This window comes from Salmo trutta, chromosome 1, assembly GCF_901001165.1.
Source record: "Salmo trutta chromosome 1, fSalTru1.1, whole genome shotgun sequence".
In the NCBI taxonomy this organism is placed as follows: Eukaryota; Metazoa; Chordata; class Actinopteri; order Salmoniformes; family Salmonidae; genus Salmo; species Salmo trutta.
The window spans coordinates 59,832,310-59,854,917 of record NC_042957.1 but is presented as its reverse complement, the minus strand read 5'-3'; the positions used below and the strand labels follow the sequence as shown (position 1 = coordinate 59,854,917).

At 51.0% G+C, this 22,608-nt stretch overlaps 1 protein-coding gene across 1 annotated transcript; it reads left to right on the top strand.

Annotated features, from left to right (window-relative positions):
• Window positions 1-22,550, top strand: LOC115203426 (coronin-1A-like). Its single transcript, XM_029768121.1, has 11 exons — window positions 1-144; window positions 2,228-2,431; window positions 19,416-19,538; window positions 19,714-19,843; window positions 19,967-20,148; window positions 20,385-20,504; window positions 20,592-20,696; window positions 21,032-21,177; window positions 21,286-21,343; window positions 21,775-21,990; window positions 22,174-22,550. The coding sequence occupies exons 2-11, from the start codon at window positions 2,234-2,236 to the stop codon at window positions 22,264-22,266; spliced, it is 1,371 nt and encodes a 456-aa protein (XP_029623981.1). The 5' UTR covers window positions 1-144; window positions 2,228-2,233; the 3' UTR covers window positions 22,267-22,550.
• The last annotated feature ends 58 nt before the right edge of the window (window positions 22,551-22,608 follow it).

Below are 22,608 nucleotides of genomic sequence, written 5' to 3'. Positions count from 1 at the left end.
CCATTTCCACCATCTAAAACTCTCACTTCCTCCATCACATAAAGAGATCTACCCTAGACTACCGGCTCCTACTCCTCTCTGGCGACACAGCAGAACCAAGCAGGGAGCCTGACTGAGCAGAACATTTCCCCATCACTAAAACAGGTAGGCCTACTTTCAGCATCCTTCTCCTAGTAATCACACACCATGTGACTGATAGTCCATAATTGCTGTCACTTTATATGATCATGCTGTAGGCCTACACACACACACACACACACACACACACACACACACACACCATTATTGACATGTACTCAGGTCCTGGTCCTTTATAACGTTAAGGCACACTCTGCAAAGGATTATTGCATTAGATGAATGTCTACCAAAGAGGTCTTGTGATGCACAAATGCTACAAGAACAATGAGGCCTAAGTCTAGCCAAGGGATTCAGAGTCAGCGCAGCTTCAGATTTGAGGAAGTAAGGTCTGCAAATGGAGGTAAATTCTATGCTCACTCTTTTAGAGTTGTCGTTTTACAGCATAAATGTATGGGCGGTAGGCCAGGACTGAGTCATTGTGTGCACTAATATTCTTATTGATAAATCTGAAACTTGTGAAATGTAGCCTATGCATTGAACATGAGGACTATCCACTGACAGTAATGCATTACAAACCCTACAAACCCTAAATTGGACGACAATATTTCAACCAGTTGCATTCTCTTTGGTTATAGCTCGCAAAAAGATAATATCATGTACATATCTGCCAACTGTTTAATGTGTGAAAAAGGAACATTAGAGAGGCACAAAGAGAGCATGTGTGTGAATGAAACGGAAAGAACGCTAGTTTTGTGGTTCTGTTGTTTGTTCTGTAGCATGTGGTCTAACTGTTGCTGTAGGTTCCTGGTTCACATGATTTCCAAACAGCAGTGGAGTATACCTTTCAGTTTGCCTCTATAGTCCCATATGCTCATAGTTCCTTCAGTTCTCCATGTTGTCTCTCTCTGTGTGCGTTCATCCCTATGACTAGATGTGAGTTAAAGCATTGCACAGAGCCACAAGTGTACCTCGGATAATAAAGACAAAAAGAAACAGTTGCAGACTGGAGGAAGTAGTTGTGCAAGTTCTTTCTTCCCCTTTTCTCTGCTTTTCCTGTATTGTCCTTCCTTCCTGTAGCTTTGTGTGTTTGTCTTGTGGTCTAACTAGAGTGGGTCAGTGATGCTCATGTTCTTAAGACATTTTGTGGCATCTAAGGTCACAGTATTCAAATCCCTTCATTGCTCTTCATATCCTGTAAAATGTTTATACTTGCATTTGTGTATTATTTATGCAAATGATGAACAGTTACATTTATTTCACAGATTACTGGTTTTCTTCTATACATCTCTCTCACTCTCTCTCTCTTTTCTCTCTCTCTCTCTCTCTCTCTCTCTCTCTCTCTCTCTGTCTATGTAAATGTCGTTGGGGTGCCAGGTGAGAGTTCACTGGCTACAGTAGCAGTCTGCATATTCTTAAATACAATAACCACTTGATTAGTCTACCACTGTGCATTAAACACTCTGCTCCTCTTCCTTTTTCTTCTTATATCTCCTCTTAATTCTCTCACACTAACCCCCTTTCCTCTCCCCTCCTCATCTCTCCTACTACCGCCCCACCCCCCCACTCTCTCCTCTCCTTGTCCTCATCTCTCCTACTACCGCCCCATCCCCCCACTCTCTCCTCTCCCCTCCTCATCTCTCCTACTACCGCCCCATCCCCCACTCTCTCCTCTCCCCATCCTCATCTCTCCTACTACTGCCCCATCCCCCCACTCTCTCCTCTCCCCTCCTCATCTCTCCTACTACCGCCCCATCCCCCCCACTCTCTCCTCTCCCCATCCTCACCTCTCCTACTACTGCCCCATCCCCCCACTCTCTCCTCTCCCCATCCTCACCTCTCCTACTACCGCCCCATCCCCCCACTCTCTCCTCTCCCCTCCTCATCTCTCCTACTACCGCCCCATCCCCCCACTCTCTCCTCTCCCCATCCTCACCTCTCCTACTACTGCCCCATCCCCCCCACTCTCTCCTCTCCCCATCCTCACCTCTCCTACTACCGCCCCATCCCCCCCACTCTCTCCTCTCCCCATCCTCATCTCTCCTACTACCGCTCCACCCACCCCCCTCTCCTCTCCCCATCCTCATCTCTCCTACTACCGCTCCACCCACCCCCCTCTCCTCTCCCCGTCCTCATCTCTCTCCCCTATCAGGTCACCATGTCCAGGAAGGTAGTCAGGGCCAGTAAGTTCCGTCATGTCTTCGGCCAGGGGGTGAAGGCTGACCAGTGCTACGATGACATCCGCATCTCCCAGATGACCTGGGACAGCAACTTCTGCTCTGTCAACCCCAAGTTCGTGGCCATGATTGTGGATGCCAGCGGAGGAGGGGCCTTCCTAGTGCTGCCTCTGAACAAGGTGAGCCTGAGCAGAGAGACAGAGGTCAAAGTGAATGCCTTAAGTGAAGTTAGACGTTTTCAGGCCTCAAAAGTGGTCTAACGTCCATTTCCCTCTCCATCTGTTGTGTAGATCTATGCATATGTCTCAGTCTCAAATCTTGAAGTTTCAAAATGTCACTATCATTCATGCCCAGATTTGCCCAACTACGGTACAATTTTGATGAAAATGCTCATTGGCGTGTCGTTTGTACAGTGTTCTAAGAACTATGTTTTTTCAACATTTGAATTTTGAATATTGCAAGGCGGCATCACACATTGTGCTGAATAAGGAAGTTTGGGGCAGAGTTTCGGTTCTACACGTCACTCGCTCTCTCTGTGCTGTTGCTAGTTTTTCACCATATTTGGAGCGGTTCAGTGCAACACAGTCTTGACAGGATGTGGCTAGGGCGCAGTATAGTGCAGCTGCATATACAGTCAGGTCCAAAATTATTAGCACACTTGATAAAGATGAGAAAAAAGACTGTATAAAATATATAATACAAATACTGAGCTATTTACTGAGCTGGAGTTATATTTTCATGCCATCTGACTATAGCACCGCCTGGAGTTTGATCAACGGCATTGGCACATGGATTGGAACCGGTGCTATGGTCAAATAACATGAAAATATAGCTCTTTGGTCATGCATACCAGTGGTGGGTTTGACATTGAAAAACAGAAGCATATGTGGGATGCAGGTACAGTATCAGCATGGGACGAATGTGCTGCAATATCACCAACAAACACATACACTACATGACCAAAAGTATGTTGACACCTGCTTGTCGAACATCTCATTCCAAAATCATGGGCATTAGTATGAAGTTGGTCCCCCCTTTGCTGCTATAACAGCCTCCACTCTTCTGGGAAGGCTTTCCACTAGATGTTGGAACATTGCTGCAGGGACTTGCTTCCATTCAGCCACAAGAGCATTAGTGAAGTTGGGCACTGATGTTGGACGATTAGGCCTGGCACCCTGTCGGCGTTCCAATTCATCCCAAAGGTGTTCGATGGGGTTGAGGTCAGGGCTCTGTGCAGGCCAGTTAAATTCTTCCACACCGATCTTGACAAACCACTTCTGTATGGACATCGCTTTGTGCACGGGGGCATTGTCATGCTGAAACGGGAAAGGGCCTTCCCCAAACTGTTGCCACAAAGTTGGAAGCACAGAATCATCTAGAATGTAATTGTATGCTGTAGCATTTAAGATTTCCCTTCACTGGAACTAAGGGACCTAGCCCAAACCATGAAAAATAGTATGCATTGGGGCAGGTAGCGTTCTCCTGGCATCCACCAAACCCAGATTCGTCCATCGGACTGCCAGATGGTGAAGTGTGATTCATCACTCCAGAGAACATGTTTCCACTGCTCTGGAGTCCAATTGCAGCGAGCTTTACACCACTCAAGCCGACGCTTGGCATTGTGCATGGTGATGTGCAGCTGCTCGGCCATGGAGACCCATTTCATGAAGCTCCCGACGAACAGGCTTGTGCTGACGTTGCTTCCAGTGGCAGTTTGGAACTCGGTAGTGAGTGTTGCAACCGAGGACAGACAATATTCACATGCTACGTGCTTCAGCACTCGGCAGTCCCTTTCTGTGAGCTTGTGTGGCCTACCACTTCGTGGCTGAGCCGTTGTTGCTCCTAGACGTTTCCACTTCACAATAACAGCACATACAGTTGACCGGGGCAGCTCTAGCAGGGCAGAAATTTGACAAAGTGACTTGTTGGAAAAGTGGCATCCTATGACAGTGCCATGTTGGAAGTCACTGAGCTCTTCAGTAAAACCATTCTATTGCCAGTGTTTGTTTATGGAGTTTGCATGGCTGTGTGCTCGATTTTATACACCTGTCAGCAACGGGTGGGGCTGAAATAGCCAAATGCACTCATTTGAAGGGGTGTCCACATACTTTTGTATATATAGTGTATGTAATGGTCCTATAGTAGTCAATATCTAGATTGATTTTGAATGCGTTATGTGATATTGAAGCATAAAAGGTGTAATTGAAAGACTTTGACATTAAGTTTATGCATATTCATATATAGAACAGATATGTAGATATAACAGATTTGTTTTTACCGAAAGATATAGACTGTCTCAATGTCTTGGGTAGACGCCATTGCATCACTGTTTGCACTTGCCTGTAACAGGGATGAATAGTAGTCCTCTCAACCAAAATTCACAGTGCATTTAAGGCCTAATTATTTGGTCAAAGGAAGCCATTGTTCTCCAATGTACAATAATTTGATTTAAAGGTAGACAGCGAAATGACTGCAGATATTGAGATGAGCGAGATGCAAGACTTCACACAGTCACACTAAGTATCTGCCCATGTGCACGGGTTCGCTTCATGCTTTTACAGTGTGGGAGCCACGGGACCAAAACAGCTGAGAGGTGGGGCCTCGCGCTTCAACGCTCTTAGTTGTTGTGGAAATTGACCCACTATGCTGTTTACTTTCTGCATCTACGTCATATCGCTGAGTCTACCTTGATTTATATGTTGGAGAAGTACATTTTTCTGTCACTTAACTACTCTGTAGTTATTACTACAGCAATATAACCAGTATGTGATAACTATTTTTGAGACAGTGACTAAGAGGTTTTTGGATGGCAGCTGACATTAGGAGAAACATTTGAATGAAGTTTGAAAAGAATCATTATGCAACTTCATATCAAAATAAGGCACGTACTGTACATCCTGGGCGAGGGCCAACGTGACAGAGAGGACCAACAGGACCAACAGTCCAGATCCTCTGTGTGTTCCACCAGGACCAACAGTCCAGATCCTCTGTGTGTTCCACCAGGGCCAACAGTCCAGATCCTGTGTGTGTTCCACCAGGGCCAACAGTCCAGATCCTCTGTGTGTTCCACCAGGGCCAACAGTCCAGATCCTCTGTGTGTTCCACCAGGGCCAACAGTCTAGATCTTTTGTGTGTTCCACCAGGGCCAACAGTCCAGATCCTCTGTGTGTTCCACCAGGGCCAACAGTCCAGATCTTTTGTGTGTTCAACCAGGGCCAACAGTCCAGACCCTCTGTGTGTTCCACCAGGGCCAACAGTCCAGATCCTCTGTGTGTTCCACCAGGACCAACAGTCCAGATCCTCTGTGTGTTCCACCAGGACCAACAGTCCAGATCCTCTGTGTGTTCCACCAGGACCAACAGTCCAGATCCTCTGTGTGTTCCACCAGGGCCAACAGTCCAGATCCTCTGTGTGTTCCACCAGGGCTAACAGTCCAGATCCTCTGTGTGTTCCACCAGGGCCAACAGTCCAGATCCTCTGTGTGTTCCACCAGGGCCAACAGTCCAGATCCTCTGTGTGTTCCACCAGGGCCAACAGTTCAGAGCCTCTGTGTGTTCCACCAGGGCCAACAGTCCAGATCCTCTGTGTGTTCCACCAGGACCAACAGTCCAGATCCTCTGTGTGTTCCACCAGGACCAACAGTCCAGATCCTCTGTGGGTTCCACCAGGACCAACAGTCCAGATCCTCTGTGTATTCCACCAGGACCAACAGTCCAGATCCTCTGTGTATTCCACCAGGACCAACAGTCCAGATCTTTTGTGTGTTCCACCAGGGCCAACAGTCCAGATCCTCTGTGTGTTCCACCAGGGCCAACAGTCCAGATCTTTTGTGTGTTCCACCAGGGCCAACAGTCCAGATCCTCTGTGTGTTCCACCAGGATCAACAGTCCAGATCCACTGTGTGTTCCACCAGGGCCAACAGTCCAGATCTTTTGTGTGTTCAATCAGGGCCAACAGTCCAGATCCTCTGTGTGTTCCACCAGGACCAACAGTCCAGATCCTCTGTGTGTTCCACCAGGACCAACAGTCCGGATCCTCTGTGTATTCCACCAGGACCAACAGTCCAGATCCTCTGTGTGTTCCACCAGGACCAACAGTCCAGATCCTCTGTGTGTTCCACCAGGGCCAACAGTCCAGATCCTCTGTGTGTTCCACCAGGGCCAACAGTCCAGATCCTCTGTGTGTTCCACCAGGGCTAACAGTCCAGATCCTCTGTGTGTTCCACCAGGGCCAACAGTCCAGATCCTCTGTGTGTTCCACCAGGGCCAACAGTCCAGATCCTCTGTGTGTTCCACCAGGACCAACAGTCCAGATCCTCTGTGGGTTCCACCAGGACCAACAGTCCAGATCCTCTGTGTATTCCACCAGGACCAACAGTCCAGATCCTCTGTGTATTCCACCAGGACCAACAGTCCAGATCCTCTGTGTGTTCCACCAGGGCCAACAGTCCAGATCCTCTGTGTGTTCCACCAGGGCCAACAGTCCAGATCTTTTGTGTGTTCCACCAGGGCCAACAGTCCAGATCCTCTGTGTGTTCCACCAGGACCAACAGTCCAGATCCACTGTGTGTTCCACCAGGGCCAACAGTCCAGATCTTTTGTGTGTTCAACCAGGGCCAACAGTCCAGATCCTCTGTGTGTTCCACAAGGACCAACAGTCCAGATCCTCTGTGTGTTCCACCAGGACCAACAGTCCAGATCCTCTGTGTATTCCACCAGGACCAACAGTCCAGATCCTCTGTGTGTTCCACCAGGACCAACAGTCCAGATCATCTGTGTGTTCCACCAGGGCCAACAGTCCAGATCCTCTGTGTGTTCCACCAGGGCTAACAGTCCAGATCCTCTGTGTGTTCCACCAGGGCCAACAGTCCAGATCCTCTGTGTGTTCCACCAGGGCCAACAGTCCAGATCCTCTGTGTGTTCCACCAGGGCCAACAGTCCAGATCCTCTGTGTGTTCCACCAGGGCCAACAGTCCAGATCCTCTGTGTGTTCCACCAGGGCCAACAGTCCAGATCCTCTGTGTGTTCCACCAGGGCCAACAGTCCAGATCCTGTCTGTGTTCCACCAGGACCAACAGTCCAGATCCTCTGTGTGTTCCACCAGGACCAACAGTCCAGATCCTCTGTGTGTTCCACCAGGGCCAACAGTCCAGATCCTCTGTGTGTTCCACCAGGACCAACAGTCCAGATCTTTTGTGTGTTCCACCAGGGCCAACAGTCCAGATCTTTTGTGTGTTCCACCAGGACCAACAGTCCAGATCTTTTGTGTGTTCCACCAGGACCAACAGTCCAGATCCTCTGTGTGTTCCACCAGGGCCAACAGTCCAGATCCTCTGTGTGTTCCACCAGGGCCAACAGTCCAGATCTTTTGTGTGTTCCACCAGGGCCAACAGTCCAGATCTTTTGTGTGTTCCACCATGGCCAACAGTCCAGATCCTCTGTGTGTTCCACCAGGGCCAACAGTCCAGATCCTCTGTGTGTTCCACCAGGACCAACAGTCCAGATCTTTTGTGTGTTCCACCAGGGCCAACAGTCCAGATCTTTTGTGTGTGTTCCACCAGGACCAACAGTCCAGATCTTTTGTGTGTTCCACCAGGGCCAACAGTCCAGATCCTCTGTGTGTTCCACCAGGACCAACAGTTCAGATCCTCTGTGTGTTCCACCAGGACCAACAGTCCAGATCCTCTGTGTATTCCACCAGGACCAACAGTCCAGATCCTCTGTGTATTCCACCAGGACCAAAAGTCCAGATCCTCTGTGTGTTCCACCAGGGCCAACAGTCCAGATCCTCTGTGTGTTCCACCAGGGCCAACAGTCCAGATCCACTGTGTGTTCCACCAGGGCCAACAGTCCAGATCTTTTGTGTGTTCCACTAGGGCCAACAGTCCAGATCCTCTGTGTGTTCCACCAGGACCAACAGTCCAGATCCTCTGTGTGTTCCACCAGGACCAACAGTCCAGATCCTCTGTGTGTTCCACCAGGACCAACAGTCCAGATCCTCTGTGTATTCCACCAGGACCAACAGTCCAGATCCTCTGTGCGTTCCACCAGGACCAACAGTCCAGATCCTCTGTGTGTTCCACCAGGGCCAACAGTCCAGATCCTCTGTGTGTTCCACCAGGACCAACAGTCCAGATCCACTGTGTGTTCCACCAGGGCCAACAGTCCAGATCCTCTGTGTGTTCCACCAGGGCCAACAGTCCAGATCCTCTGTGTGTTCCACCAGGGCCAACAGTCCAGATCCTCTGTGTGTTCCACCAGGTCTAACAGTCCAGATCCTCTGTGTGTTCCACCAGGGCCAACAGTCCAGATCCTCTGTGTGTTCCACCAGGGCCAACAGTCCAGATCCTCTGTGTGTTCCACCAGGGCCAACAGTCCAGAGCCTCTGTGTGTTCCACCAGGGCCAACAGTCCAGATCCTCTGTGTGTTCCACCAGGACCAACAGTCCAGATCCTCTGTGTGTTCCACCAGGACCAACAGTCCAGATCCTCTGTGGGTTCCACCAGGACCAACAGTCCAGATCCTCTGTGTATTCCACCAGGACCAACAGTCCAGATCCTCTTTGTATTCCACCAGGACCAACAGTCCAGATCTTTTGTGTGTTCCACCAGGGCCAACAGTCCAGATCCTCTGTGTGTTCCACCAGGGCCAACAGTCCAGATCTTTTGTGTGTTCCACCAGGGCCAACAGTCCAGATCCTCTGTGTGTTCCACCAGGATCAACAGTCCAGATCCACTGTGTGTTCCACCAGGGCCAACAGTCCAGATCTTTTGTGTGTTCAACCAGGGCCAACAGTCCAGATCCTCTGTGTGTTCCACCAGGACCAACAGTCCAGATCCTCTGTGTGTTCCACCAGGACCAACAGTCCGGATCCTCTGTGTATTCCACCAGGACCAACAGTCCAGATCCTCTGTGTGTTCCACCAGGACCAACAGTCCAGATCCTCTGTGTATTCCACCAGGACCAACAGTCCAGATCCTCTGTGTGTTCCACCAGGACCAACAGTCCAGATCCTCTGTGTGTTCCACCAGGGCCAACAGTCCAGATCCTCTGTGTGTTCCACCAGGGCCAACAGTCCAGATCCTCTGTGTGTTCCACCAGGGCCAACAGTCCAGATCCTCTGTGTGTTCCACCAGGGCCAACAGTCCAGATCCTCTGTGTGTTCCACCAGGGCCAACAGTCCAGATCCTCTGTGTGTTCCACCAGGACCAACAGTCCAGATCCTCTGTGGGTTCCACCAGGACCAACAGTCCAGATCCTCTGTGTATTCCACCAGGACCAACAGTCCAGATCCTCTGTGTATTCCACCAGGACCAACAGTCCAGATCCTCTGTGTGTTCCACCAGGGCCAACAGTCCAGATCCTCTGTGTGTTCCACCAGGGCCAACAGTCCAGATCTTTTGTGTGTTCCACCAGGGCCAACAGTCCAGATCCTCTGTGTGTTCCACCAGGACCAACAGTCCAGATCCACTGTGTGTTCCACCAGGGCCAACAGTCCAGATCTTTTGTGTGTTCAACCAGGGCCAACAGTCCAGATCCTCTGTGTGTTCCACAAGGACCAACAGTCCAGATCCTCTGTGTGTTCCACCAGGACCAACAGTCCAGATCCTCTGTGTATTCCACCAGGACCAACAGTCCAGATCCTCTGTGTGTTCCACCAGGACCAACAGTCCAGATCATCTGTGTGTTCCACCAGGGCCAACAGTCCAGATCCTCTGTGTGTTCCACCAGGGCTAACAGTCCAGATCCTCTGTGTGTTCCACCAGGGCCAACAGTCCAGATCCTCTGTGTGTTCCACCAGGGCCAACAGTCCAGATCCTCTGTGTGTTCCACCAGGGCCAACAGTCCAGATCCTCTGTGTGTTCCACCAGGGCCAACAGTCCAGATCCTCTGTGTGTTCCACCAGGGCCAACAGTCCAGATCCTCTGTGTGTTCCACCAGGGCCAACAGTCCAGATCCTGTCTGTGTTCCACCAGGACCAACAGTCCAGATCCTCTGTGTGTTCCACCAGGACCAACAGTCCAGATCCTCTGTGTGTTCCACCAGGGCCAACAGTCCAGATCCTCTGTGTGTTCCACCAGGACCAACAGTCCAGATCTTTTGTGTGTTCCACCAGGGCCAACAGTCCAGATCTTTTGTGTGTTCCACCAGGACCAACAGTCCAGATCTTTTGTGTGTTTCACCAGGACCAACAGTCCAGATCCTCTGTGTGTTCCACCAGGGCCAACAGTCCAGATCCTCTGTGTGTTCCACCAGGGCCAACAGTCCAGATCTTTTGTGTGTTCCACCAGGGCCAACAGTCCAGATCTTTTGTGTGTTCCACCATGGCCAACAGTCCAGATCCTCTGTGTGTTCCACCAGGGCCAACAGTCCAGATCCTCTGTGTGTTCCACCAGGACCAACAGTCCAGATCTTTTGTGTGTTCCACCAGGGCCAACAGTCCAGATCTTTTGTGTGTGTTCCACCAGGACCAACAGTCCAGATCTTTTGTGTGTTCCACCAGGGCCAACAGTCCAGATCCTCTGTGTGTTCCACCAGGACCAACAGTCCAGATCCTCTGTGTGTTCCACCAGGACCAACAGTCCAGATCCTCTGTGTATTCCACCAGGACCAACAGTCCAGATCCTCTGTGTATTCCACCAGGACCAACAGTCCAGATCCTCTGTGTGTTCCACCAGGGCCAACAGTCCAGATCCTCTGTGTGTTCCACCAGGGCCAACAGTCCAGATCCACTGTGTGTTCCACCAGGGCCAACAGTCCAGATCTTTTGTGTGTTCCACTAGGGCCAACAGTCCAGATCCTCTGTGTGTTCCACCAGGGCCAACAGTCCAGATCTTTTGTGTGTGTTCCACCAGGACCAACAGTCCAGATCTTTTGTGTGTTCCACCAGGGCCAACAGTCCAGATCCTCTGTGTGTTCCACCAGGACCAACAGTTCAGATCCTCTGTGTGTTCCACCAGGACCAACAGTCCAGATCCTCTGTGTATTCCACCAGGACCAACAGTCCAGATCCTCTGTGTATTCCACCAGGACCAACAGTCCAGATCCTCTGTGTGTTCCACCAGGGCCAACAGTCCAGATCCTCTGTGTGTTCCACCAGGGCCAACAGTCCAGATCCACTGTGTGTTCCACCAGGGCCAACAGTCCAGATCTTTTGTGTGTTCCACTAGGGCCAACAGTCCAGATCCTCTGTGTGTTCCACCAGGACCAACAGTCCAGATCCTCTGTGTGTTCCACCAGGACCAACAGTCCAGATCCTCTGTGTGTTCCACCAGGACCAACAGTCCAGATCCTCTGTGTATTCCACCAGGACCAACAGTCCAGATCCTCTGTGCGTTCCACCAGGACCAACAGTCCAGATCCTCTGTGTGTTCCACCAGGGCCAACAGTCCAGATCCTCTGTGTGTTCCACCAGGACCAACAGTCCAGATCCACTGTGTGTTCCACCAGGGCCAACAGTCCAGATCCTCTGTGTGTTCCACCAGGGCCAACAGTCCAGATCCTCTGTGTGTTCCACCAGGGCCAACAGTCCAGATCCTCTGTGTGTTCCACCAGGTCTAACAGTCCAGATCCTCTGTGTGTTCCACCAGGGCCAACAGTCCAGATCCTCTGTGTGTTCCACCAGGGCCAACAGTCCAGATCCTCTGTGTGTTCCACCAGGGCCAACAGTCCAGATCCTCTGTGTGTTCCACCAGGGCCAACAGTCCAGATCCTCTGTGTGTTCCACCAGGACCAACAGTCCAGATCCTCTGTGTGTTCCACCAGGACCAACAGTCCAGATCCTCTGTGGGTTCCACCAGGACCAACAGTCCAGATCCTCTGTGTATTCCACCAGGACCAACAGTCCAGATCCTCTTTGTATTCCACCAGGACCAACAGTCCAGATCTTTTGTGTGTTCCACCAGGGCCAACAGTCCAGATCCTCTGTGTGTTCCACCAGGGCCAACAGTCCAGATCTTTTGTGTGTTCCACCAGGGCCAACAGTCCAGATCCTCTGTGTGTTCCACCAGGATCAACAGTCCAGATCCACTGTGTGTTCCACCAGGGCCAACAGTCCAGATCTTTTGTGTGTTCAACCAGGGCCAACAGTCCAGATCCTCTGTGTGTTCCACCAGGACCAACAGTCCAGATCCTCTGTGTGTTCCACCAGGACCAACAGTCCGGATCCTCTGTGTATTCCACCAGGACCAACAGTCCAGATCCTCTGTGTGTTCCACCAGGACCAACAGTCCAGATCCTCTGTGTATTCCACCAGGACCAACAGTCCAGATCCTCTGTGTGTTCCACCAGGACCAACAGTCCAGATCCTCTGTGTGTTCCACCAGGGCCAACAGTCCAGATCCTCTGTGTGTTCCACCAGGGCCAACAGTCCAGATCCTCTGTGTGTTCCACCAGGGCTAACAGTCCAGATCCTCTGTGTGTTCCACCAGGGCCAACAGTCCAGATCCTCTGTGTGTTCCACCAGGGCCAACAGTCCAGATCCTCTGTGTGTTCCACCAGGACCAACAGTCCAGATCCTCTGTGGGTTCCACCAGGACCAACAGTCCAGATCCTCTGTGTATTCCACCAGGACCAACAGTCCAGATCCTCTGTGTATTCCACCAGGACCAACAGTCCAGATCCTCTGTGTGTTCCACCAGGGCCAACAGTCCAGATCCTCTGTGTGTTCCACCAGGGCCAACAGTCCAGATCTTTTGTGTGTTCCACCAGGGCCAACAGTCCAGATCCTCTGTGTGTTCCACCAGGACCAACAGTCCAGATCCACTGTGTGTTCCACCAGGGCCAACAGTCCAGATCTTTTGTGTGTTCAACCAGGGCCAACAGTCCAGATCCTCTGTGTGTTCCACAAGGACCAACAGTCCAGATCCTCTGTGTGTTCCACCAGGACCAACAGTCCAGATCCTCTGTGTATTCCACCAGGACCAACAGTCCAGATCCTCTGTGTGTTCCACCAGGACCAACAGTCCAGATCATCTGTGTGTTCCACCAGGGCCAACAGTCCAGATCCTCTGTGTGTTCCACCAGGGCTAACAGTCCAGATCCTCTGTGTGTTCCACCAGGGCCAACAGTCCAGATCCTCTGTGTGTTCCACCAGGGCCAACAGTCCAGATCCTCTGTGTGTTCCACCAGGGCCAACAGTCCAGATCCTCTGTGTGTTCCACCAGGGCCAACAGTCCAGATCCTCTGTGTGTTCCACCAGGGCCAACAGTCCAGATCCTCTGTGTGTTCCACCAGGGCCAACAGTCCAGATCCTGTCTGTGTTCCACCAGGACCAACAGTCCAGATCCTCTGTGTGTTCCACCAGGACCAACAGTCCAGATCCTCTGTGTGTTCCACCAGGGCCAACAGTCCAGATCCTCTGTGTGTTCCACCAGGACCAACAGTCCAGATCTTTTGTGTGTTCCACCAGGGCCAACAGTCCAGATCTTTTGTGTGTTCCACCAGGACCAACAGTCCAGATCTTTTGTGTGTTTCACCAGGACCAACAGTCCAGATCCTCTGTGTGTTCCACCAGGGCCAACAGTCCAGATCCTCTGTGTGTTCCACCAGGGCCAACAGTCCAGATCTTTTGTGTGTTCCACCAGGGCCAACAGTCCAGATCTTTTGTGTGTTCCACCATGGCCAACAGTCCAGATCCTCTGTGTGTTCCACCAGGGCCAACAGTCCAGATCCTCTGTGTGTTCCACCAGGACCAACAGTCCAGATCTTTTGTGTGTTCCACCAGGGCCAACAGTCCAGATCTTTTGTGTGTGTTCCACCAGGACCAACAGTCCAGATCTTTTGTGTGTTCCACCAGGGCCAACAGTCCAGATCCTCTGTGTGTTCCACCAGGACCAACAGTTCAGATCCTCTGTGTGTTCCACCAGGACCAACAGTCCAGATCCTCTGTGTATTCCACCAGGACCAACAGTCCAGATCCTCTGTGTATTCCACCAGGACCAACAGTCCAGATCCTCTGTGTGTTCCACCAGGGCCAACAGTCCAGATCCTCTGTGTGTTCCACCAGGGCCAACAGTCCAGATCCACTGTGTGTTCCACCAGGACCAACAGTCCAGATCTTTTGTGTGTTCCACCAGGGCCAACAGTCCAGATCCTCTGTGTGTTCCACCAGGACCAACAGTTCAGATCCTCTGTGTGTTCCACCAGGACCAACAGTCCAGATCCTCTGTGTATTCCACCAGGACCAACAGTCCAGATCCTCTGTGTATTCCACCAGGACCAACAGTCCAGATCCTCTGTGTGTTCCACCAGGGCCAACAGTCCAGATCCTCTGTGTGTTCCACCAGGGCCAACAGTCCAGATCCACTGTGTGTTCCACCAGGGCCAACAGTCCAGATCTTTTGTGTGTTCCACTAGGGCCAACAGTCCAGATCCTCTGTGTGTTCCACCAGGACCAACAGTCCAGATCCTCTGTGTGTTCCACCAGGACCAACAGTCCAGATCCTCTGTGTGTTCCACCAGGACCAACAGTCCAGATCCTCTGTGTATTCCACCAGGACCAACAGTCCAGATCCTCTGTGCGTTCCACCAGGACCAACAGTCCAGATCCTCTGTGTGTTCCACCAGGGCACACAGTCCAGATCCTCTGTGTGTTCCACCAGGACCAACAGTCCAGATCTTTTGTGTGTTCCACCAGGACCAACAGTCCAGATCTTTTGTGTGTTTCACCAGGACCAACAGTCCAGATCCTCTGTGTGTTCCACCAGGGCCAACAGTCCAGATCCTCTGTGTGTTCCACCAGGGCCAACAGTCCAGATCCTCTGTGTGTTCCACCAGGGCCAACAGTCCAGATTCACTGTGTGTTCCACCAGGGCCAACAGTCCAGATCCTCTGTGTGTTCCACCAGGACCAACAGTCCAGATCCACTGTGTGTTCCACCAGGGCCAACAGTCCAGATCCTCTGTGTGTTCCACCAGGGCCAACAGTCCAGATCCTCTGTGTGTTCCACCAGGGCCAACAGTCCAGATCCTCTGTGTGTTCCACCAGGTCTAACAGTCCAGATCCTCTGTGTGTTCCACCAGGGCCAACAGTCCAGATCCTCTGTGTGTTCCACCAGGGCCAACAGTCCAGATCCTCTGTGTGTTCCACCAGGGCCAACAGTCCAGAGCCTCTGTGTGTTCCACCAGGGCCAACAGTCCAGATCCTCTGTGTGTTCCACCAGGACCAACAGTCCAGATCCTCTGTGTGTTCCACCAGGACCAACAGTCCAGATCCTCTGTGTGTTCCACCAGGACCAACAGTCCAGATCCTCTGTGTATTCCACCAGGACCAACAGTCCAGATCCTCTTTGTATTCCACCAGGACCAACAGTCCAGATCTTTTGTGTGTTCCACCAGGGCCAACAGTCCAGATCCTCTGTGTGTTCCACCAGGGCCAACAGTCCAGATCTTTTGTGTGTTCCACCAGGGCCAACAGTCCAGATCCTCTGTGTGTTCCACCAGGATCAACAGTCCAGATCCACTGTGTGTTCCACCAGGGCCAACAGTCCAGATCTTTTGTGTGTTCAACCAGGGCCAACAGTCCAGATCCTCTGTGTGTTCCACCAGGACCAACAGTCCAGATCCTCTGTGTGTTCCACCAGGACCAACAGTCCGGATCCTCTGTGTATTCCACCAGGACCAACAGTCCAGATCCTCTGTGTGTTCCACCAGGACCAACAGTCCAGATCCTCTGTGTGTTCCACCAGGGCCAACAGTCCAGATCCTCTGTGTGTTCCACCAGGGCCAACAGTCCAGATCCTCTGTGTGTTCCACCAGGGCTAACAGTCCAGATCCTCTGTGTGTTCCACCAGGGCCAACAGTCCAGATCCTCTGTGTGTTCCACCAGATCCAACAGTCCAGATCCTCTGTGTGTTCCACCAGGACCAACAGTCCAGATCCTCTGTGGGTTCCACCAGGACCAACAGTCCAGATCCTCTGTGTATTCCACCAGGACCAACAGTCCAGATCCTCTGTGTATTCCACCAGGACCAACAGTCCAGATCCTCTGTGTGTTCCACCAGGGCCAACAGTCCAGATCCTCTGTGTGTTCCACCAGGGCCAACAGTCCAGATCTTTTGTGTGTTCCACCAGGGCCAACAGTCCAGATCCTCTGTGTGTTCCACCAGGACCAACAGTCCAGATCCACTGTGTGTTCCACCAGGGCCAACAGTCCAGATCTTTTGTGTGTTCAACCAGGGCCAACAGTCCAGATCCTCTGTGTGTTCCACAAGGACCAACAGTCCAGATCCTCTGTGTGTTCCACCAGGACCAACAGTCCAGATCCTCTGTGTATTCCACCAGGACCAACAGTCCAGATCCTCTGTGTGTTCCACCAGGACCAACAGTCCAGATCCTCTGTGTGTTCCACCAGGGCCAACAGTCCAGATCCTCTGTGTGTTCCACCAGGGCTAACAGTCCAGATCCTCTGTGTGTTCCACCAGGGCCAACAGTCCAGATCCTCTGTGTGTTCCACCAGGGCCAACAGTCCAGATCCTCTGTGTGTTCCACCAGGGCCAACAGTCCAGATCCTCTGTGTGTTCCACCAGGGCCAACAGTCCAGATCCTCTGTGTGTTCCACCAGGGCCAACAGTCCAGATCCTGTATGTGTTCCACCAGGGCCAACAGTCCAGATCCTCTGTGTGTTCCACCAGGACCAACAGTCCAGATCCTCTGTGTGTTCCACCAGGACCAACAGTCCAGATCCTCTGTGTGTTCCACCAGGACCAACAGTCCAGATCCTCTGTGTGTTCCACCAGGGCCAACAGTCCAGATCCTCTGTGTGTTCCACCAGGACCAACAGTCCAGATCTTTTGTGTGTTCCACCAGGGCCAACAGTCCAGATCTTTTGTGTGTTCCACCAGGACCAACAGTCCAGATCTTTTTTGTGTTTCACCAGGACCAACAGTCCAGATCCTCTGTGTGTTCCACCAGGGCCAACAGTCCAGATCCTCTGTGTGTTCCACCAGGGCCAACAGTCCAGATCTTTTGTGTGTTCCACCAGGGCCAACAGTCCAGATCTTTTGTGTGTTCCACCATGGCCAACAGTCCAGATCCTCTGTGTGTTCCACCAGGGCCAACAGTCCAGATCCTCTGTGTGTTCCACCAGGACCAACAGTCCAGATCTTTTGTGTGTTCCACCAGGGCCAACAGTCCAGATCTTTTGTGTGTTCCACCAGGACCAACAGTCCAGATCTTTTGTGTGTTCCACCAGGGCCAACAGTCCAGATCCTCTGTGTGTTCCACCAGGACCAACAGTTCAGATCCTCTGTGTGTTCCACCAGGACCAACAGTCCAGATCCTCTGTGTATTCCACCAGGACCAACAGTCCAGATCCTCTGTGTATTCCACCAGGACCAACAGTCCAGATCCTCTGTGTGTTCCACCAGGGCCAACAGTCCAGATCCTCTGTGTGTTCCACCAGGGCCAACAGTCCAGATCCACTGTGTGTTCCACCAGGGCCAACAGTCCAGATCTTTTGTGTGTTCCACTAGGGCCAACAGTCCAGATCCTCTGTGTGTTCCACCAGGACCAACAGTCCAGATCCTCTGTGTGTTCCACCAGGACCAACAGTCCAGATCCTCTGTGTGTTCCACCAGGACCAACAGTCCAGATCCTCTGTGTGTTCCACCAGGACCAACAGTCCAGATCCTCTGTGTATTCCACCAGGACCAACAGTCCAGATCCTCTGTGCGTTCCACCAGGACCAACAGTCCAGATCCTCTTTGTGTTCCACCAGGGCCAACAGTCCAGATCCTCTGTGTGTTCCACCAGGACCAACAGTCCAGATCTTTTGTGTGTTCCACCAGGACCAACAGTCCAGATCTTTTGTGTGTTTCACCAGGACCAACAGTCCAGATCCTCTGTGTGTTCCACCAGGGCCAACAGTCCAGATCCTCTGTGTGTTCCACCAGGGCCAACAGTCCAGATCCTCTGTGTGTTCCACCAGGACCAACAGTCCAGATCCTCTGTGTGTTCCACCAGGGCCAACAGTCCAGATTCACTGTGTGTTCCACCAGGGCCAACAGTCCAGATCCTCTGTGTGTTCCACCAGGACCAACAGTCCAGATCCACTGTGTGTTCCACCAGGGCCAACAGTCCAGATCCTCTGTGTGTTCCACCAGGGCCAACAGTCCAGATCCTCTGTGTGTTCCACCAGGGCCAACAGTCCAGATCTTTTGTGTGTTCCACCAGGGCCAACAGTCCAGATCTTTTGTGTGTTCCACCAGGGCCAACAGTCCAGATCCTCTGTGTATTCCACCAGGGCCAACAGTCCAGATCCTCTGTGTGTTCCACCAGGGCCAACAGTCCAGATCCTCTGTGTGTTCCACCAGGGCCAACAGTCCAGATCCTCTGTGTGTTCCACCAGGGCCAACAGTCCAGATCCTCTGTGTGTTCCACCAGGGCCAACAGTCCAGATTCACTGTGTGTTCCACCAGGATCTACAGTCCAGATCCTCTGTGTGTTCCACCAGGACCAACAGTCCAGATCCACTGTGTGTTCCACCAGGGCCAACAGTCCAGATCCTCTGTGTGTTCCACCAGGGCCAACAGTCCAGATCCTCTGTGTGTTCCACCAGGGCCAACAGTCCAGATCCTCTGTGTGTTCCACCAGGGCCAACAGTCCAGATCCTGTGTGTGTTTCACCAGGGCCAACAGTCCAGATCCTCTCTGTGTTCCACCAGGGCCAACAGTCCAGATCCTCTGTGTGTTCCACCAGGGCCAACAGTCCAGATCCTCTGTGTGTTCCACCAGGGCCAACAGTCCAGATCCTCTGTGTGTTCCACCAGGGCCAACAGTCCAGATCCTGTGTGTGTTCCACCAGGGCCAACAGTCCAGATCCTGTGTGTGTTCCACCAGGACCAACAGTCCAGATCCTGTGTGTACCCCCAGGGCCATGGGAACCCTGCAGACTGCTAGTACTCTCCCAGTAGAGTTCTCTGCTCTCTAAGGCTGATTTGAGGCATAGCTGTATAATTGTCATCAGCTGACTGAGTTCCTCTCCTCTGAACCCTCTCTAGGTCTCTCTGTTGCCAAGACCCCAGTAGTAGCAAAGATCTACATCTCCATGTGTTCTTACTGCATACTGTAGTATTTATCTCCTGTTTGAGCCATCAGCTTGTGTGTGTGTGTGTGTGTTTATTTGTGTCATAGTAACTCATCTTTTTCCTTTGTGTCTCCCTGTAGACGGGTCGTATTGACATGTCCCAGCCCACAGTCTGTGGACACACAGGCCCAGTGCTGGATATTGAGTTCTGTCCCCACAACGACAACATCATTGCCAGTGGTTCAGAGGACTGCAGTGTCATGGTAAGCAGAGGTCACAACTTTTCACTGGCCATAATGTTGAGCTTGTTAAGTAGAATCATATTATGGACGCATTTGAGGACATATGTCCCTGTGTGATCCAGTTGATCAGTGTTCTGTATCTATGTACTGTGTTAACTGACATACCCTCCTCTTCCTCTACCTCTCCATCGTTCAGATTTGGGAGATCCCGGAGGGTGGCCTGGTCACGCCCTTGAACGACCCCGTGGTGAAGCTGGAGGGGCACTCCAAACGCGTGGGCATCCTCAGTTGGCACCCCACTGCCCACAATGTGCTCATGAGCGCAGGTATTGCACTGCTATGATGCATCGCCTCAGAATACAAGTGCCTCTTCAACTGTTAACATATCTGGAGTAGCACTGCCTGGCCTAACTGCCTGTTCCTCCGTCTCTCTCTCCCCTGGCTTCCAGGCTGTGACAACGTGGTGATCCTGTGGAACGTGGCGTGTGGAGAGGCCATGGTGAGGATCGACTCGGTCCACCCTGACCTCATCTACAGTGCCTGCTGGAACAGGGACGGCTCCCAGATCCTCACCTCCTGTAAGGACAAGACCATACGTGTGCTGGACCCCCGCAAGGGCACAGTCATCGCCGTGAGTGCCCCTCTCCCTGCCCCCATCAGTACCACAGGAGAACCAGCCACTCTAACCCTGGACAGTCAGATGTACCTAGCTACCAGGTTTAATGTCATAGATCTCAATAGAATCACAGTCAGTGATTAGTTCATATAGTTCCCTTCACGCGTCTTTGATAGATGAACCTCCTTCGTTGAGTGTCTGTCTTTCCCTGAGTCTGCATCTCTCTCTCTCTGCCTCTCTGCCTCTCTCAGGAGAAGGAGAAGACCCACGAAGGCTCCAGGCCTGTCAAGGCCGTGTTTGTGTCCGATGGGAAGATCCTGAGCACCGGCTTCAGTCGCATGAGTGAGAGGCAGGTGGCACTTTGGGACCCGGTGAGTGTTATGGGACAATTATGAACTTCTTATAAAGGCGTATGAATAGTGTCTTAAGACCCGACATGACCTGCATGTGTTTGACAGAAGAGCTTTGGGGAGCCACTCACCCTGCAGGAGTTGGACACCAGCAGTGGTGTCCTATTGCCCTTCTTTGACCCTGACACTGGCATTGTCTACCTCTGCGGCAAGGTTAGAGTTAAAAACACACACACACACACACACACACACACACACACACACACACACACACACACACACACACACACACACACACACACACACACACACACACACACACAGGAGGCTCAAATGTTTTTTTAGAACAGCTCAAAATAATGTCCAGAACGAAGCAAATGGAATGGCATCAGACACATGGAAACCATGTGTTTTATATATTCGATACCATTCCACTCATTACGCTCCAGCCATTACCATGAGCCCTTTCTCCCCAAATAAGATGCCACCAACCTCCTTTGACACACACACACACTATGGTTTACTAACCATTCATTTTCCTGCCTCAGGGTGACAGCAGTATCCGGTACTTTGAGGTGACGGATGAGGCTCCCTATGTTCACTACCTGTCCATGTACAGCAGTAAGGAGAGTCAGAAGGGCATGGGCTACATGCCCAAGAGGGGCCTGGAGGTCAACAAGTGTGAAATCGCCAGGTAACCACACAGAGTCATGGACATTTTCACTCGCCAGTATACACACACATACACACAAGCTCTGTTTGTAAAATGGGAATGTATATTGTTTTATTCGCCCTCCACCAGGTTTTACAAGCTCCATGAGAGGAAGTGCGAGCCCATTGTCATGACGGTGCCCCGCAAGGTAAATACACTTTTAAAAAATGACTATAACTCAAAGCATGTGATTCTTAAATATCTCACTTTCTTTCTATCTATCTATCTATCTATCTATCTATCTATCTATCTATCTATCTATCTATCTATCTATCTATCTATCTATCTATCTATCTATCTATCTATCTATCTATCTATCTATCTATCTATCTATCTATCTATCATCTATCTATCTATCTATCTATCTATCTATCTATCTATCTATCTATCTATCTATCTATCTATCTATCTATCTATCTATCTATCTATCTATCTATCTATCTATCTATCTATCTATCTATCTATCTATCTATCTATCTATCTATCTATCTATCTATCTATCTATCTATCTATCTATCTCTCTCTCTCTCTCTCTCTCTCTCTCTCTCGCTCTCTCTCTCTCTCTCTATCTCTCTTCAGTCTGACCTGTTTCAGGAGGATTTGTACCCAGACACCATGGGTCCAGAGCCGTCTGTGGAGGCCAATGAGTGGTTTGAAGGAAAAGAGGGCCAACCTATCCTGATCTCCCTGAAGGACGGTTTTGCGACAACCACCAAAACCAAAGAGTTCAAAGTTCACAAAAGTCTTCTGAAGACCACATCAGCAGCCATGGGGCATCAGCACGATAACACTGGGGTAAGGACATGGCTGCATCTACCTACATGCTTTGATATATCTGTGAATAGATACTGTATTTTAGATATGGCTTCCTCTTTTGCACATTTCACCAGGAATCTCCCCTCTCCTTTTCTCTCTCTCTCTGTTTTTCTCTCTCTTTTTTTGTCTCTATCTTTCTCTCTCTCTCTCTCTCTCTCTCAGGAGGTACATGCCTTGCAGAAGGAGGTGAAGACTCTGAAGGAAACAGTAGAGGAGCTGACCAAGCGTGTGAGCGAACTGGAGAGCAAGAATTGAAACAGAGCCATTGGGTTCGAGAGGGAGCTGATGGAGAGAGAGAAGGAGGTGTAAAGAGGAGAAGAGAACGAAGGGATGAAAGTAAAATAGTTATAAATAGTTGGGGATGTTTGAACGAAAGATGGTTAAAGGGAGAGTTGGAGACATCAATATCAGCAGCCAAATCGTTTCGTGTCTGGAAGCTTGAATTCGTTTTTTGGTGTCAGTTTTCACATTTATAGAGACTTGTTTTTAATATATGCTCTTACATAGTTGGAAATAAAAGTCCTTAATATTTTCAAAAATATTTCAACTTGTTTTGCTTTTGTTAACATTTCCAAACGCCATCTAAAGGATGGCACA